Below are 17,737 nucleotides of genomic sequence, written 5' to 3' on the forward strand. Positions count from 1 at the left end.
GTGTTGTGAAGACGGCCTTTTGCTTGGGTCACGGTTGTCTCCTTTGCATGTCACGCATTAAACAATGTTTTTTGTATGCCCAAATGTTTGTAGACTAGCTGGATTTTGGATTCCACTCTCTGGGTATTTAATAAGATCTTTATCTACTCGAAGAGAGAGAGAGGACATTTTTTAGAAGGGAATATAAGTCTATACATTTTTTTTAATACTGTGTAATACTTTGTGCCTTGATGCTCGAAATCCTCTGACTCTGTCAAACCAAATCATCGAAAGGGTCGAGAGTTTAAAATACCTGGGAGTATATGTTACAGAAAATAGAAGCTTTAAAAAAGAACTGAGAGTTCGGTTAGGAGAAGCAGGCGCCACATTCAACGGTAAGAAGGCCATCTGGAGATCGGGTATTTACTCAGTGAAAACCAAAGCCGCCTGTACAACGCCTGCATGACACCTATTATCCTCTACGGATGCGAATCGTGGCACCTCACTAGGGCCCGAAACAGCAAAATTCAGGGTTTTGAGAATAGGTGTCTCGGAAGAATCTCGGGTGTGCGGTGGTTTGGCTTTGTGAGGAATGAAGTAATAAGAGAACAGACGCAGCAAACTCCGGTGAAATCTGTCATCAAGCGGAGGCGATACGGTTGGCTAGGTTACATACTGCGGATGCCTCCTGAGAGCCTCAACTACGCTTGCCTACTTTACAAGGCATCAGGTTCTCAACGTCTTGGACGTCCACTGCTGTCTGTTCTTCGGCAGTTTATGTCAGAACTTCGGGACGAAAACCTGACTTGGGAGGACGCAAAGGAGTTGGCAGCTGATAGAGGTGCATGGAGGCTCTTTGTGGATACCATATGCTCCAACTAGGGAGCGGACATGGAATGATGATGATGCTGTAAGTCTAAGCATTTACTGGGCTAATGATCTCTCATTTGCTGGTTTAAGTGGCCACTTCGCACACTGTATAATGTCTAGACTTCCATATTCCCTTCTCAAAAATGTTTTCGTCTCGGTTGCAATAAATTCAGATGTCACACGTTCGTTTCGTTCGTTCGTTTGTATCTCATACATGTCTCCACCTCACTCTAACCCATCGCACTCGAACGCACGTTTTTGCTCACCACAGACTAAATATTTTGCCGTCAACTGCCCAGGTCACGTGGTACCGGAACTCCCGGCGGCTGCAGGCCAACGCCGCCGTGGTGGTGAGCGGCGAGGGCCGCTTCCACTGGCTCGAGCTGGCGGCGGCGGCGCCGGAGGACGCCGGCCGGTGGACCTGCGCCGCGCACAACCTCGCCGGCCGCGCCGAGTGCTCCGCCCACCTCAACGTCATTGGTAATATTCTAATATTTCAATATTCAATTCAATTAATTTATTTTAAATATAACAGATACATTACAAAAATATATTCAATACGTACATATTATAAAACAGAAAAAAAATACACGAAAGAGACTCATGTCAAAGTAGTAGGAGAATCCTGCTCCGGAAAACCCCTTTGGATACATGGAACAGATCAATATCCAGAGCGATGTTGTTCAGCATATCGGTAGCCCTTCCAACAGGCATAAACATAGGCAGGTTGGTCCTGAATAATAAAATATGAAACAATCTATGCTGACGCTGTCTTAGGTAATTATCAGGAACATACGAACCAATGCTCATCATAATTTCAGAATTATCGATCATACCGCGCAACAATCGATAAAAATGTGTGGTCAAATACACATTCCTTCTAGTTTCTAAACTGTTGTAGCCAAGCATACCCTGGAGAAACTCGGTCGGGTAGAGCCAAGGATAATACCCGCTTTCTCTCATGTAGAGATATCTCAGAAACTTCTTTTGGATTTTCTCTATCATAAGAGGGTACTTCAGTTCATTTGGCTCCCAAATCATCGAGCCACTCTTGAGTCTACTTCGCACCGAGGAGTTGTAAAGAGTTCTTAGTAAAACTTATAATTAGAAATCAAACACTGATTTGAGTCTACTGAACACTTTATTTTATTTTTACAAATATAAACATATAAAAATAAAAACTTCGTGACAATTGTTTCGCCTTATTAGGGCATTTTCAAACGAATGTCATTCGTTTGAAAATGCCCTAATAATCTCAAGTAATAATAATAAGTATATAAGTAATAGTAATAATCTCAGGACTCAAATCAGTGTTTGATTTCTAATTATAAGTTTAAATATGGAGTTCTACAAAATAAACACCAAATCAATCAATGAGTTCTTAGTACGCGGGTATTTTCGAAAACCCTGGCAGTACGCAGAACAAATTCTAACATCTTCAATGCATTACCACTGATACTGTCCTTTCTCAGCAAAGAGAAGTGTTTTTAAAAACTATTTTGATGTGAATCTGTACAAAAAAATCTTACGGATTATTATTGCATTGTACAATTTGTTATTTACGCGTACACTGAAAATTCGGTTCCTAGGTTTTTTGTTCACTGTTTCAATATAACAGGATCGATAAATTTCATGTTTTTTTTTAAACATTAATTTAACAATGCGTAATAGTCTTATAATTAATTACTACAAAGACAACATAATAAAATATTAAAGTTAGTATATGACCTTCCCTATCTAACAGCAACTAGAGAGCTTTTAAAACAAACTAAGCAATTAAATATAACTGAACGCTTTCAACTAGAATCATTAAAATTTATCCATAAATTAGCCACTAATGTAATTGTAGACGAAGAACTAAAACTTTAAAAAAAATTGTAGTAAACATGGACATTTGTATACCAACGAACAGGCTATGCCTTTGTGGAATTTTTTTGCTTACTATTTTTACTATTAATATTATGTAATTATGCTTTATTTTTTTCATGCTCTGTTTTATCACATGTTTATTGTAAAAAAACAAAGAAAATTAAATAAAAAAATAAAAAATAATTAAAAATACGAGAATATCAGAAAAATATAAAATACAACTTTCTAAAACAAGACAAGGACAGTCGAGACCAATAAACTAAGGACTCATATTATACAGTAAACTACTAGACAAAACTAAACAAAAGACTCAGTTTGTAAAATAAATATAATAATCCGTAAGGGTTAATAAATAAATAATTAAAAAAAATAAAAAATGCTTTTCGTTATTGGAATGCCGTACATCGCTCTTTTACTTACATGGCAAATAATATATTTATGATAGCGAATGTTTTTCCAAAGCATTTATGTCATGTTGGCGGCGGATGATAAACAAGTTATAATTTATAGTAAACTATTAAGAAAACCTATCCAGCATTATTCCCATTTAGTTTTCCCATTCCCATTATTTTTTTTCACAAAAATACAATAGGGAAATTTCAAGTTTTTTTTACAATTTTTAATTATTTTTTTTATTAATTTATTATCTATGAAATACTGACGAGTTTACTTATTACGAGTTTACTTATTTTACTTATTCGTAGCTCAAAATTATTTTAAAATTTATAATTATAAATCCGCGCGAAAACAGTTGAATGGATTGGCCACGCCCCTAATACGTTACGATTCGGTTCATTTTTGCACTTTGTTTCTAACCGTTTAAATTTAAACATCGTCACGAATCTTGACGTCACGATTAAGGCCCAACATGTCGCGATTTTGTAAAGACATATTTTTTAACAATTTTATTTGAAACATTTTGTATGAAAACATTTCTCCACAATATCCGTATTTATTTATTTACATACATAAGTTTATTATACATTATTTGAGACACAAGTCCCAACTCCATGGGATGGATTTCGAAAACGCAATTAATTTTTCTAAATCCTTTTCACATGTTTTTATCGGTATTCATAGTATATGACATTTCCCCTTTGAATGGAACGCGGCAAGAACGGGCGAGAAATAACCAATTTTTCAGGTGAGCAAAAAAGAAGAATAAAAACATTATTTTTGGGACAATGGCTTCGTGCATTTAATAAAATAGGTTTCCAACTAATTTAATGCATTTCCTTACATTCAATCACAGAAAAGAAAGAAAAAATATGTCTACTTTACATATCTCTGAAAATACTTTTTTGAATTGATAAAAACAAGCTTGATGCTGCAAAGGTAAAAAGTGACCATGAGGAATGATGGTAAATATTCAAATAATGTGTTAGAACCAAGCAAACTAGTACATTGAATAATGCCACAACCAACAAACCCTATCATCTACTGTAGCGTTGCGTTCTAGTGGCCCTCACATTGGTCGCCCTTGTAACGCTGTGGCCCCTACGCATGTTTATTTTATTTTATTCAATTTTATTTATTTCGAATACAAACAGATGTACAGGTTAAATGAATATTTAAAAAAAAAAACTATAAAAAATGTATACATAATAGGGCCTGCCATCCAATTATATGTATTCACTAAATAATACTTATAGCACCCGCTTTTTCCTTATACATTTTTTCGCATATGGGAATAGTTCCGAGATATTTTCTAAATAAACTAAAAGATAATGAGTTCTTTCATAACTATGCGACAAGAGGATCTAAAAATATAGGACTGGAAAAGAAATCAAAAGCAATGTCCCAGAACTGCCTTATGTACAAGGGAATAAAACTATTTGAAGAAATGCCAGAAAGCATAAAAAATGAAATTAATGTAAATATATTTAAAATTAAATGTAAAAAGTATATATGTGAAAAATATTAGGTAGTATATAGTGTAAATAGTGAATATAATTAATGAAAATGTACACATTTTAAATCCGAACTTCTGACATCGTTGATTGGTCCGGACATTGACCGTCGCTCAAACGACGTCGATCAATTGGTTGGGTTGTACAATGAGGTACTATCTAACCTGATAGACAAACATGCACCATTTACTACGAAATCTATTCGAAAAAGGAAATCTGATGCATGGTTTGACGAAAATTGTCGACTCAAAAAGAAAGAGCTAAGACGTCTAGAACGCAAATACAGAAACACACTGTCAACTTTGGACCGATCAATATGGTTAGATATGCAAGCCTCTTATAGGACATTTATAAAAGAAATAAAATCTAGTTTCTGGTGTACAAAAATCACTGAACAGAAAAAGTCTCCAAAACAACTCTGGCGAAGCCTTCAATCTGTTCGTGGTGACTTTATAGCAGAGACATCTAACACAAGCGCTACTGCCACTGATTTTGCCGACTTTTTTACAAATAAAGTCGAAAAAATCAGACTGGCGTGTAGTTCAGCGAAGAAACCTGTAATTTTAGATAATGCCCTTCAAAAATTCAGTAAATTTGAACCAACGTCTATAAATGAGGTTAAAAAAATTGTTGCGGCATTACCCAACAAACAATGTTTATTAGATCCGATGCCAACATGGCTTTTGAAAAAATGCATTAACGTATTAGCTCCATTTTTAACAGATTTATTTAATACATCCATGGAGCGCAGCATTGTTCCGAGAGCCATAAAAAAAGCAAATGTAACTCCACTTTCCCAACTAGATGTGGAAGATCTTTCCAGTTTTCGCCCTATTTCAAATCTTCCCATCGTATCAAAAATACTAGAAAAAATAGTTTCTCACGGGCTCGTTAACTATATTGAGCGGAATTCTTTATTTTCGGTAAGGCAATCGGCATACCGACGTTTTCATTCCACGGAGACGGGAGTGATAAGAGTACTGTCTGACATTATAACGTCGGTGGACTCTGGTAATCTGGTGTTGATGGCTCTTCTGGACATGAGTGCTGCATTTGATACTGTAGACCATAATATTTTGCTTGAACGTCTGGAGAAAACTTATGGTATCCGTGATCAGGCACATATGTGGTTCAGTTCATATCTTAATAAAAGAGAATATGCAGTCGTGTTCCAGGGTAAAAGCTCAACCAACTTTCGGGTGTCTACAGGAGTGCCTCAAGGGTCAGTACTCGGACCACTTCTCTATCTCCTTTACACTAAAGATATAGAGAACATTATCAAAGAATGTGGATTGTGCTCGCACTGCTATGCAGATGATACGCAGATTTATTTTTATTGCAAACCAGGCGAGAGAAGTGTGCTTGTCAATTTAATTGATGGATGCATCAAGAAAATAGGAAACTGGATGGCTGAAAACAGACTAACATTAAACCCATCAAAAACTGAACAACTGTGGGTGGCTTCAGCCAGACGACAGAATTTGATCCAGGATACGGCTCTACCCAATGTAGGGAGTGCCGTTTTACCCACCGTTAAACTACTGGGAGTTTTACTCAATTCTGACCTATCTCTTGACGCTCAAATTAGTAGAACGATAAGTTCATGCTTCTACCAGCTGAGACAAATTAAATGCATACGCAAAAATTTGCCGGTTGATGCCGCCCGTCAATTAATAAATGCGTTTGTAGTGTCTAGAGTCGATTATTGTAATGGTATCTATGCAGGTCTACCAATGAACAAAATGACTCGCCTACAATCTGTATTGAATGCCGCAGCGAGACTTATTTTTGGAATCTCTAAGTTCATATCACTCCACTACTTCGGGAACTACACTGGCTACGTTTTCCACAGAGGGTCGAATACAAACTCTGTTGGCTTATGTATAAGTCACTGCACAACTCGGCTCCGGAATATCTAAGGGAACTATGCATTCCAGATGAACTAGCTGACAGGCGTCTCACGCTTAGATCAGCTACGTCTACGGCGAGAGGAAAAGTTATTATACCTCTACGCAAACAGCGCACTAAATTTGGTGAGCGCGCATTTGCGGTCGCAGGCCCTATGGCATGGAATGCTCTCCCAGCAGAGGTGCGAGGCTGTGAAAGTGAAGTGATGTTTCGGAAAAAACTTAAAACCCACTTGTTCTCTAAATCATTTGAATAAATCCGTAGCACGTGACAACAAAATAAATTATTTTAATTAAATTACAAATTTAAAGCTTCAATTAAATTAACTTAACAATAGAATCACCATGTAAAGCGCCCTTGAGGTATTTTATTACGAAAATGGCGCTATATAAGTTATCCACAATAAATAAATAAATAAATATGAAACAGTTAATTTTATTTTTATTTTTTTTTATTTTATTTTGTTTATTAAGAAAAACAACAGCAATACAAAGAAATATACACAACATAATAAAAAAAACATAAAATAAAGCCAAATCAGTTTTTCACATAAATACAATTATAAAAATCCAATTTATAGAAGTGCATGTGTGCGAGTTTTTTTTTGTGTGTGAGGATGCGTGTGTAAAAAAGTGGAGTGTGGTTTTGGTAGGTATGTGAATATGTGTGTGATTGTATATGGGTGTGAGGGTAGGTTTAAGGACAGGATAAGTGTGTATTTGATATGAGTGAATAGAAACAATTTAAAATTATAATGTAAAAATATAAATATTTTTTTTTTTATAACGAAACATAATTTTTTTCAAATAATAGTTTTTTAATTTTGGTTTTAAAAGTGAGTTTACTGTAATTAAATATGTCTATGTTATTGAAAAATAAATTATAATTACGCGTCAAGCGAATCAGAGGAGAGTTCTGAGCATAGTTGGTGCGAACTGTGGGTACATGGAAAAGAGATAGATTCGTGTGACGGGTGCGGTAGCCAGGTACGTTAAGGGCCAACTCAGAAACCAGAACAGGACTATCAAGACGTCCATTAAGAATGTCATGTAAAATACCCATATCTAATAACAAACGACGATCCTCAAGACTAAGTATATTATGTTTATGACAAGAAGTTTTATAGTTAAGGTCCGTAAATCTGGATCTCCAATTGAGATGTCTCAAAAATGTTTTCTGAATATTTTCAAGCCTTATCTTGTGTATGGAGTACTGGGGAGACCACACAGAGGAGGCATATTCAAGGAGACTACGAACGTAAGCGAAATAAATTAATTTGATACTACCAATATCATTAAAAACTTGGCAAGTGCGGATAACAAAACCTAAGTTTCTGTGTGCCCGGTTCACTATATTTTCGATGTGGTTTTCATACGTAAGTTTTTTATCTAGAATCACACCAAGATCACGAACACTTTCAACTCGTTGTATAGCTTGATTACTTAAAAAATATTGATGTGAAATAGGTTTGGAGCTACGGGAAAAAGAAATGAGTAAACATTTTGAGACATTTACATTTATGAAATTTTTTTCATAGTAATCTGTTAATCGGTGAAGATCGTCTTGGAGATTATAGCAGTCACTAGTATCTTTAATATTCAAATATATTTTTTTATCGTCAGCATACATCAAGAAATTTGAATTATGGATGACTGCATATATATCATAAAGGTAAGCATTATAGAGCAAAGGACCCAAGTGTGAACCCTGAGGAACTCCCGATGTAATATCTATAAAATTGGATCGAAAACCTCCGAGTACGACAGCTTGGCTCCTGTTGCTTACGTAGGATGATATCCATCGATATACGTCACCTCGTATTCCAAGGTTAAGAATTTTTCTCAGAAGGATGATATGATCCACACGATCGAATGCCTTTTCAAAATCAGTGTAGACCACATCCACCTGTTCACATTTATCCATACAACGAAGTACAAAGTTCGTAAACTCAATTAAGTTAGACGCGGTTGATTTGCCTTTGAGAAAACCGTGCTGATGTGGAGGAATTCCTTTAACAATAATGGGATAAATGCTTTTATAAACAATTTTTTCGAATACCTTACTAAACGTATTAAGAATGGAAATACCCCTGTAGTTGATAATTTTAATTTTAGAACCTTTTTTATGAATAGGTAAAATATGAGCCTCTTTCCATTTGAGAGGGAAATATCCCTGCTTGAGAGAAATATTAAATATTATATTTAAAGGGGAACATAGTGATTTCGCGCATTTTACAATAAAATATGGAGGCACTCCATCACTACCAGCACCCCCGTTAGCATCTAACATGGACAAAAGTTTACAGACCTCATTTTCCGTAGTTTGGATATTGTTAATTACTCCATTATCATTGCAGTATGGTGGGTCGAGATTGGTTACGGGATATATGTCAGCGGGTTTGCTAAAAACAGAACTGAAAAAGTCATTAAATCCAAGACAAATTGACTGACTTTCCTCACATTTTGTATCTTTATATTCAAAATATTTGGGGTAAGTAGAAATACCACGACGAGCTTTTATATAGGACCATAGCTGTTTTGGATTCTTTTTTACGTTGTCTTGCACCGATCCAATGTACTTTTGGAAGCAATCTTCTTGTAATAACTTTTGTCGTTTACGCAACAATGCAAATTCGTCATAATCAAGCGGATTAGCATATTTTTTCCATTTCGAGTGAGCCTTATTCTTTTCCTTGATTAATTTCAAAAGAACATCACTGAACCAAATGGGATAGAATTGCTTTTGGATTCTTGTATCAAGAGGAATATGCGTATTTATTACATTCCTAAGCAAATCATAAAAACTAGTAACGGTATCCTCTACAGTTAAACCAGCAAAAAGTTGAGCCCAGTTTATATTTGTTAATTGCTCATTGATTACATCATAGTTGGCTTTACGAAATCTTCTTCTCGGTTCAGTGTTATTAGTAAAATGAGCAGCAAAAATATCTGTGATCGACAACTCCAATGATGGGTGAAAAACATCCTCCTTTACTAAAGGAAAGCTAGAGTGAATGACTTCGGTAGTGAAATTACTAAAAATAAGATCAAGTACATTGTTTTTCGAGTTTTTAGTTAGATTATATTGATAGAAATTATGTTTTGTGAATAACTCGATCAATCTTCTTCCTGCCTCCTGAAATTCAACGGGACCCTTATGACTGTAAATTGGTAAATCGAAAGAGTTCCATCCAATATTGTACAAGTTAAAATCTCCCGCGACTATATAATAGTCTTCACTCGATTCTAGAATATTTTCAAATAATGAAATTAGACGTTGAATATGTTGAGACAGAGGTACGTGGTTTTCATTTTTATTCTTTAGTTTATTATTGACACCATCGGGGGGAGCATATGCAGAACAAATATGCAGGTCACGGTTTGCGAAAGAGCGATTACTGTTGCGCGAGCGAAGCGATGAAGCTGGAATAGTAACCCATAAACACTCGGAGCCGACTTGTCTCCATTCCGAACGTTCGCGAGCGCCGAGGCTTCTAAGTACCAAAATCATAACTCCACCACCATTCGTTTTACCGCTCACAATACGATCACGGTCGAGACGAAATACGTCATATCTACTGTCACAGATTTCTGAGTTGAGAACACCCTCGCAAAGCCAACTCTCAGTTATTATTATTACGTCATAGTTATTAGAAATTATGTTTTGATAGAAAATTGGCAATTTTGAGCGGAGACCGCGAGAATTTTGATAAAAAAGTGTTAATTTATCGCCCTTTGAAAATAAATGACCTGAGAATATAACACAATTTGACATATTTACTAAAGTAATAAATATATGAGAGTAATTTAAAATACATATATATTATAATGGTAAAATTATTATGCTTCAAAAGTAACAAACGTTTTGTAAAATTTATTTGGTGTGAAAGGGTTAGGATATGTGTAAAGTGTTGGTTGAGTATATGTGAAGTAGTGAAGTGTCCAAAAAACTGCATCGAAATACTGTTAAACTCAAAGTATTGAAAAATTACGATAATGGTTTTGTTGTTCGAAGCTTTAAGAAATCCGAACTATTTCTTATTTGAATTCTCGGGGAACCCATAGACTTTCGCACATATACATTGCAATTTCTCACCCAAACATACTCAAAATTCAACGATTTACATAACTGTTTGCAATCATTAAGCAGTTTTTTATTTAGTGGAGTCAAGTCAAGTGATCATGTACAAAAATATTATTAATATTATAAATTAGGATACTAAGTGTATAATAGTGATAAATAATGTTAGAATAAGTATAGATGTAAATATTGTGTTGTAAATATATATTAGACTATGTTACATAGAACTAAATAAATAAATAAATATAATATATTGTTATCCGTTTCTTACGAGATAGTTACGTATAAACAACTCCTCTAACATATGGTATAGGTTTGCATATTCGGCCGCATTCCAATGCGATGCCCTCCAGCCACCCGCGCTTACCTCAGGTCCCACGAAACCCCTAAATTTCTCATCCCCCCCTCGATTTTGGCCTTTATAAGGCGGATTTCCAGCCCCAGACGTCATCAATGATTAATCCTTGAGACGAAGGAGAAAGGGGTCATTGTGACCCGGTACTCTAAGAGCCATGAGTTCAAAGTCAAAGTCAAAGCCAGACGTCAGAGTATTCCGGGTCGTCCTCTAACCTTTCTGCTTACCTAACTTCTTGGTACTTTTTGGTAAGGACACCCACTCAGGGCTCTCCCAGCGAACCAGCTTGCTTTCCTTCTCTGGATCTTTTTGGTACTAGACTACACCCTGACTCTCATCCCGTACAGTCATATTATACTGTCAACCCTTGCTTACCTAGTTGCTTGCCTTGTTTGGCACCTCCGGGTTCTTTGGTCAGACATATAATTTGATTAATCGAGATCCTAGTAATTGATCCCGAGTACCTACTCAGTGAAGTACGAATGCTGGCTGTTCGGCCCTTTCGCTAACTTCTGAATACGGTGCGAGACATCATATTACTAGGAAGAGCTAGTTCGGTTGTCCGAGGCACACACGTGTTTTGGCCACCCGGAACCCGAGATCACCCCCTGTTGTGAACAACAATTCCGCTGCCTCTCAATCTGTAAAATCAGTGCTTGTCAAACCGTGTAACCAACGACATTGTATTAAGTTAATTTCCTAGTGCCTGTACCGTATGTAAATTATGAACTGAATCAATAAATATCTTTGAAATAAAACCAGACGTGTCATATACTGTAATAAAGTGATAATACTGTAAGGATCACCTACATGGTATGGATAGCCAGTGAGTAAAAATCAACCATATACATTTTGCTCACTTCCAAATGGGTAAAGACAAAATACAAAGTCATCCTTGACGTGTCCGTAAATTTGTTCGCCAACAGTTGTTCGCAAGACATTTGTTCGCGGGCTTTTCTTCGCAGAGACAATTCACCAACTTGTTCGCCACAGCACTTCTTTGCCGAACATTTATTCGCAATTACATTTGTACGTTAAACATTTAATCGCAAATGCACTTGTTTGCGAAATATTTAACCAACAGATTATTTTTAACCAAAAACGGAGGATTTAAGTTTTGCTTAGATATTTCGTTCAAAACACATTTAAGTAAAAGGGGACAATTTATGAATAAGTAAGGATAAGTTTAAAACTTTGACTGAGAAGATATAATGACTCATCTGTATAAAGGGGTTGGCAGGGAGGATAGAACGCCATACTTAAATTATTTTTTTTTTTAAATGTAGAGTGTGGTTGTTATTGTGTAACTAAGCATAACCCTAGTTTCTTAAAAAGGTTGACATATTGTATAGAACGCCATACTTATTTTTTTTTAGAAAAATTTCATTTTCTTGTATACTTGCGATATAAATATATTTTTTGAAAATATGTATCGCCTTACTAAATATGAATATTACACATTCTACCCGGAGACGTGAACGGAGAGGATAAAATGCCGTACTTTCTCGTTTTTATAAAAAAATATTTTTTATATGTTTCAAAATTTCACGGCTTTACCTGAATGGTAGGGAGAGTAGTTCTACAGTTTCATACACACAAGCTATATTTTTTACGTATTTTTTAAAAGTCTTTCTAAGACGGTGTGCTAATTTACCAGAGTAGGCAGAGAGGATAAAATGCCAAGTTTTTTGTCGTAAACACTTTTGTACGAAATTATTAAATGCTTAATGACAATGGTGTTTTTTTTAATAATGTAAAGAAAGAGGAGAGAAGGCTATTCTTAGACATTTATAAAAAAATAAAAATATATTTAAAGCAGGTTTCTTGGATAAGTAAGGAAATATAATAGAATGCCACTTTTCTACATTTTTACAGATTTTTTTCGAAATTACTTGGTGCTTTTTAAAGTATTATGCTGAAATTTTGGAGAGGTAAACAGAGAGGATAGAACTACATATTTAGGCATTTTTTTTTTAGTTAAAAAAAAACAAACATTTTTTTTTATGTTTATGGTCAAACATTTTTACTTATGTTAGTAAATATAAGTATAAAACCACATACCGACTTTTTTAGAAAAGATAGACCGAAACCAAAAGACTAAAATTACTAATATTTACTAACATAAGTTATTTATTTATAAACTAAGCATCAAGCTGCTTTCTTGCAAAAGATTGCAGACGATGGAACCCCAAATTTTTACATTTTCAAGTTGGAGAGGATGGAACGGCATGTTTTTCATTTTTACAAAAAAAACTGTATTTACGAATATTTCTTATCTTAGTTATTAATCACGACAGTATTTTTGAGATGTATGCAGAGAGGATACAATGTCATTCTTGTAAATTTTTACGTTTTTTTTTTTAGGGATAGGGGATAGAATTTTAAACTGTTTAGTATTTTTTAAATGTTTTAATTGACTAACTAAGCAGCGATTCGATATATTAACAAAAAATGACAGATCATGAGCTCCTTATAATAGTCTTTGGTGTTGATATTAATACTATTTTTTTATAAGTAACCATTTATCTCTATTGAGAAACATTACGAAATACAATAACAACAACAAAAACAAAGCATCACGCTGTTTCCCCTTAAGAGTAGGCAGAGAGGATTGAACGCCACATCACTCTTTCTTTGCATACAGATCTCGCTTCCTCTACATTCATACATGTTATCATGCACGCACGCCGTTTATTCCGACTTTTAACATGTCCATCTTTAAGTATATGTTGAATTTTGTCATGCCATGTCTTTCTCTGCCTTCCTCTATTTCTGCATCCATCAACATTCACATTGTAAATATTTTTAGCCATTTTTTCGATGTCCAAAACAACGCAGTTTTTATTTATGTCGCTATATTGCTTACCTCAGCCTTACATAATGTACGTATCTCAACATTTGTCCATCTATCTGGAATAGTTTTACTACACATTTGCCTAAGAGATCGCATTTTGACAACATTTAGCCTAATTTCATCCTTACTTTTTCAAGTCCACACTTCGCTCCTATGCATCAGGGTCGGGACCAGAACTCCATTGTGAACTGCTCATTTTGCCTCTTGCGACATACATTTATTTGCCAAGGTCGATTCAAGTGCACCGTTCACACTGTTCCCGGTACTTACCCTCCTTTTAATATCTTTCTCAGTCATTCCATCACTAGTTATAATAATAAAATATTTGAATCACCTAATTTTATGAAACTTAATTAATATTTTATTTTGTTTTATTTAAATTCAACGTATAATTAATTTCAAGCGAAAAAGAATTGATAAAAACCAAATACGAAAAAAAAAAAGCCAATATGTGTAAAGACTGTATTTCTACGTTTAAGGCGCATGAAATGTGTTTTGACGCTAACCGGTTGAGTTTTCATAAAAATTGACGCGTCAGTATCAACGAATATATAATTTTCATGAATATTACTAGCCATTTTTCACCAAAACTAAACCGAATAGCGTCAAAATATATTACGTGCGCCTTGAATATAGACCCCGTCTATACACAAAATGCGATGTTAAGTAATATAATCAATCTCTGCTAAGTTATTTTGAAACGTTTTGCTGCATTGTAAATTGACCTGGGTACTAGGGCTTGCTTCTTGAACGCTAAAAAATGCATTGGTTCAACGTTTAACATGTGTTTAACAGTCACACAACTAAATTTAGGTATTTAGTGGCGTTTGGGGTAGAATTGTGACAAAAATAATAACGACTAATGATAAACCGACCACCAGATTCCCTTGACTCTGAGGGTCGAAGGATCGTTTTTTTTTTGTATTCATGGTCTATTGTCCTAAAACTGAAAAAACATTTGGTTCACAGTTGCATTCCGGGTATAACGCATGATATTTAGTTGCACAATATAATATTAATCTATACATCTGTTACTTTTCATTTTGTAAGTCTAAACATGAAGAAGTATGGCATTATGCCCTCTCGATCTATATCTCCGGAAAAATGCTTGATATTTAATTAGAAATTTAAAAATATTGTATGTAAGTACCCATAAAAATGTACAAGAATGGCGTTTTATCCTCTCTACCTACGTATTTGGCTGAGTAAGGTTTAGATAATTAATACTTTTTAGAGTTAATCAAAGTCAACAATGTTTCGAGTTTATCACAATTTTTGGAAAGTTTATTTTTGCCACCTTAACCAGCCGATGACAGAACATAAGCCCTGTAAATGCGTAGACTTCCACTATTACTAATCTAAAGTGTTTTTAAAATGTAGGTGTTCGGTGTTCTATCGTCTCTGCCTACTTTGTGTAATTAGCACATTGTGATGTTTCGACCTAAATAGAACATGTTTTAAAAATTCTACCTTAAATAAGCTAATTCTAAAAATATATAAGCCTGTGTGGACGAAACTGTAAAAATATGGCGTTAAATCTACTTTTCCTACCATTTGGAGAAAGCTGGGAGATTCAAAAAATAAAATTAACGTGTTTTAGGTATAAATACGTGAAAGAATGGCAGTGTATCCTCTCTACTTACGTCTCCAGGAAAAATGCGTCCTATTTATTTAGACAAGAAATATATATTTTTCAAATATTTTTGATGTTATATGTTAGTATGAAAATGTTTTTTTTTTTTTCACTTTCGTCGAATAAATACTTTTTTAAGTTAAAAAAATTAAAATGATAGAATCTTTATTCAATAAAATACACTAGTTATTACAATATTAATGCATTATAAGAATAAAAACATAAAGTATCAAAACATATTTGTCTCGATAAATTAAAATATATTTAAACGAGGAAATAATTATGTACGAAAAAAATGTTTCCCTAAAAACGAAGAATTTTGGCGTTCTATCCACTCTGTCTACCTTTTCAAGAAACATTAAATTCAGCATAAAATAATTTCGAAAAAAATTATCCGCCAAGAAACAGGTGCGCGAAGTGGAAATAAATATGCATTAAAAAAAATAACAAGTTTGTAAATTGCTGAAGAATGGCGTTCTATCCTCTCTGCTTACCTCTTAGAGTAGTCTGCGTAGTGGTGTACCGATAAGTCGTTTTATCTTTTCAACCAAAGTTTTTGACTTACCCACCCTTTCTAGATCTGTACCTTTTTACTTGAATGCGTTTCGTACGAAATATTTAAGCTAAACTTGAATCCTCCGTTTTTGGTTAAAAATAATCTGTTGATTAAATATTTCGCGAACAAGTGCATTTGCGATTTTGCGATTAAATGTTTGACGTACAAATGTCATTGCGAATAAATGTTCGGCGAAGAAGTGCTGTGGCGAACAGGTCTCTGGCGGTGAATTGTCTCTGCGAAGAAAAGCCCGGGAACCAATGTCTTGCGAACAACTGTTGGCGAACAAATTTCCGGGAACCATCCTTGACAATGGAATTTTTATCACCAAAAAAGGCCTAAAGGCCCCATAAAATATTCATTAAAATATATATGTATTTCAAGTAATTAATAATGTGTACAGTACGAGTATATTAATATTTCATACTCGATTTTTTTTTAGTATTTTTATTTTTAAGCACTCTTTATACCACATATATGTAAATGGCAGAAATGCCGTATATAAATAAATAAATAAATAACAGTTCTGAGTCGTCTCAAAACATAGCAAAACATAGTGAAGTTCCATAATGTGTTAAGTGATTACATTAAACAGACAATGACAGGTCAGACGCCATGGAAATGCCCAGACTTACACATTTCCTCCTCAAAAGACTTCTCCATCACTATCTCTGGAACATCTATCGATGGTATTTGTGATTGTGTTCTAGTGCCCAAGGCGTACAAGCGGCCCGAGTTCCTGGAGGAGCTGCGCGCGCTGCTAACGGAGCAGGGCACGGTGTCGCTGGAGTGCAAGGTCGTCGGCGTGCCCACGCCCGCGCTGCGCTGGTTCAAGGACAGCGCCGAGATACGCGCGGGCGACGTGTTCGCGCTCACGGCCAACCCGGCGGACGCCACGTCGCTGGGCACGTACACGTGCGAGGCCGCCAACTGCATGGGCAAGGCCTACTCCTCGTCGCGCGTGCACGTCGTAGGGCGCGGCAGCCGCGAAGGCTCCTTGAAGCCAGCCGACAGGTAACGCGAGTCTCTTTTATTCACCAGACACAAACTAGCGAGCCGCCGACTGGGTATTTTATGTAATTATCCGGCCCCATATTCCACCTAATATTTTTATAATTCAAACCGACGTGGGTCCAGCTTAAAGTATTTCTCTGAACTATAAATAAATTAATCCATCATTAGAATTATTTCGGTTCGGCCGTGGCAGTAAAAACTTATGTGTAGACAGGTGACTGACTCCGAATATTCCCAAAGTTTTATTGAATTACAGTGAAAATTTATTTGCTTTATAGCAGTTTTAATGCATTTAGAGTATTATTTAACTGATTTCATCGAGGATTATAAAGTGACTTTTTAATCAAATGACCGAAAAGGTATATTCGCGTATTTTTATTTTTATAGTTCCTGCATGTTTTTAATTAATCACTGTATACCTTAGACACTCGTAGCCAACTACCCGAATATAATTAACAGTTCAATCATCAAATATGAATGATGCGAAGTTATGTTTCTTATATCTGACTCGTAATTATGTTTGTGTGTGTATATATGTATGCATGTTCATGTGGATATATGTATGTGTAAACATATATATAAATATATGAATGTTTGTATGCATGTATATGTGTATATTATATGTATATTAGGGTGTCCCAGACTATAAGGGCAATTTTTTTTTTACAGATTGAGACACGCATACCCTATTATTTTGTTCCATTTGACT

At 35.1% G+C, this 17,737-nt stretch overlaps 1 protein-coding gene across 3 annotated transcripts in view; it reads left to right on the plus strand.

Moving 5' to 3' along the window:
- Positions 1-17,737, plus strand: part of LOC148280034 (uncharacterized) — a 176,253-nt gene that overhangs the window by 53,810 nt on the left and 104,706 nt on the right. For all 3 annotated transcript variants that reach the window (XM_088229027.1, XM_088229029.1, XM_088229028.1), the window contains exons 3-4: positions 1,149-1,329; positions 16,725-17,028. In XM_088229027.1, the coding sequence (XP_088085153.1) occupies positions 1,149-1,329; positions 16,725-17,028 (485 nt within the window). The remainder of the gene's footprint in view (positions 1-1,148; positions 1,330-16,724; positions 17,029-17,737) is intronic.

This window comes from Micrasema longulum, unplaced genomic scaffold (genome assembly GCF_059751315.1).
Source record: "Micrasema longulum isolate JH-2025_06_02 unplaced genomic scaffold, ASM5975131v1 h1tg000629l, whole genome shotgun sequence".
NCBI classification, from domain to species: Eukaryota; Metazoa; Arthropoda; class Insecta; order Trichoptera; family Brachycentridae; genus Micrasema; species Micrasema longulum.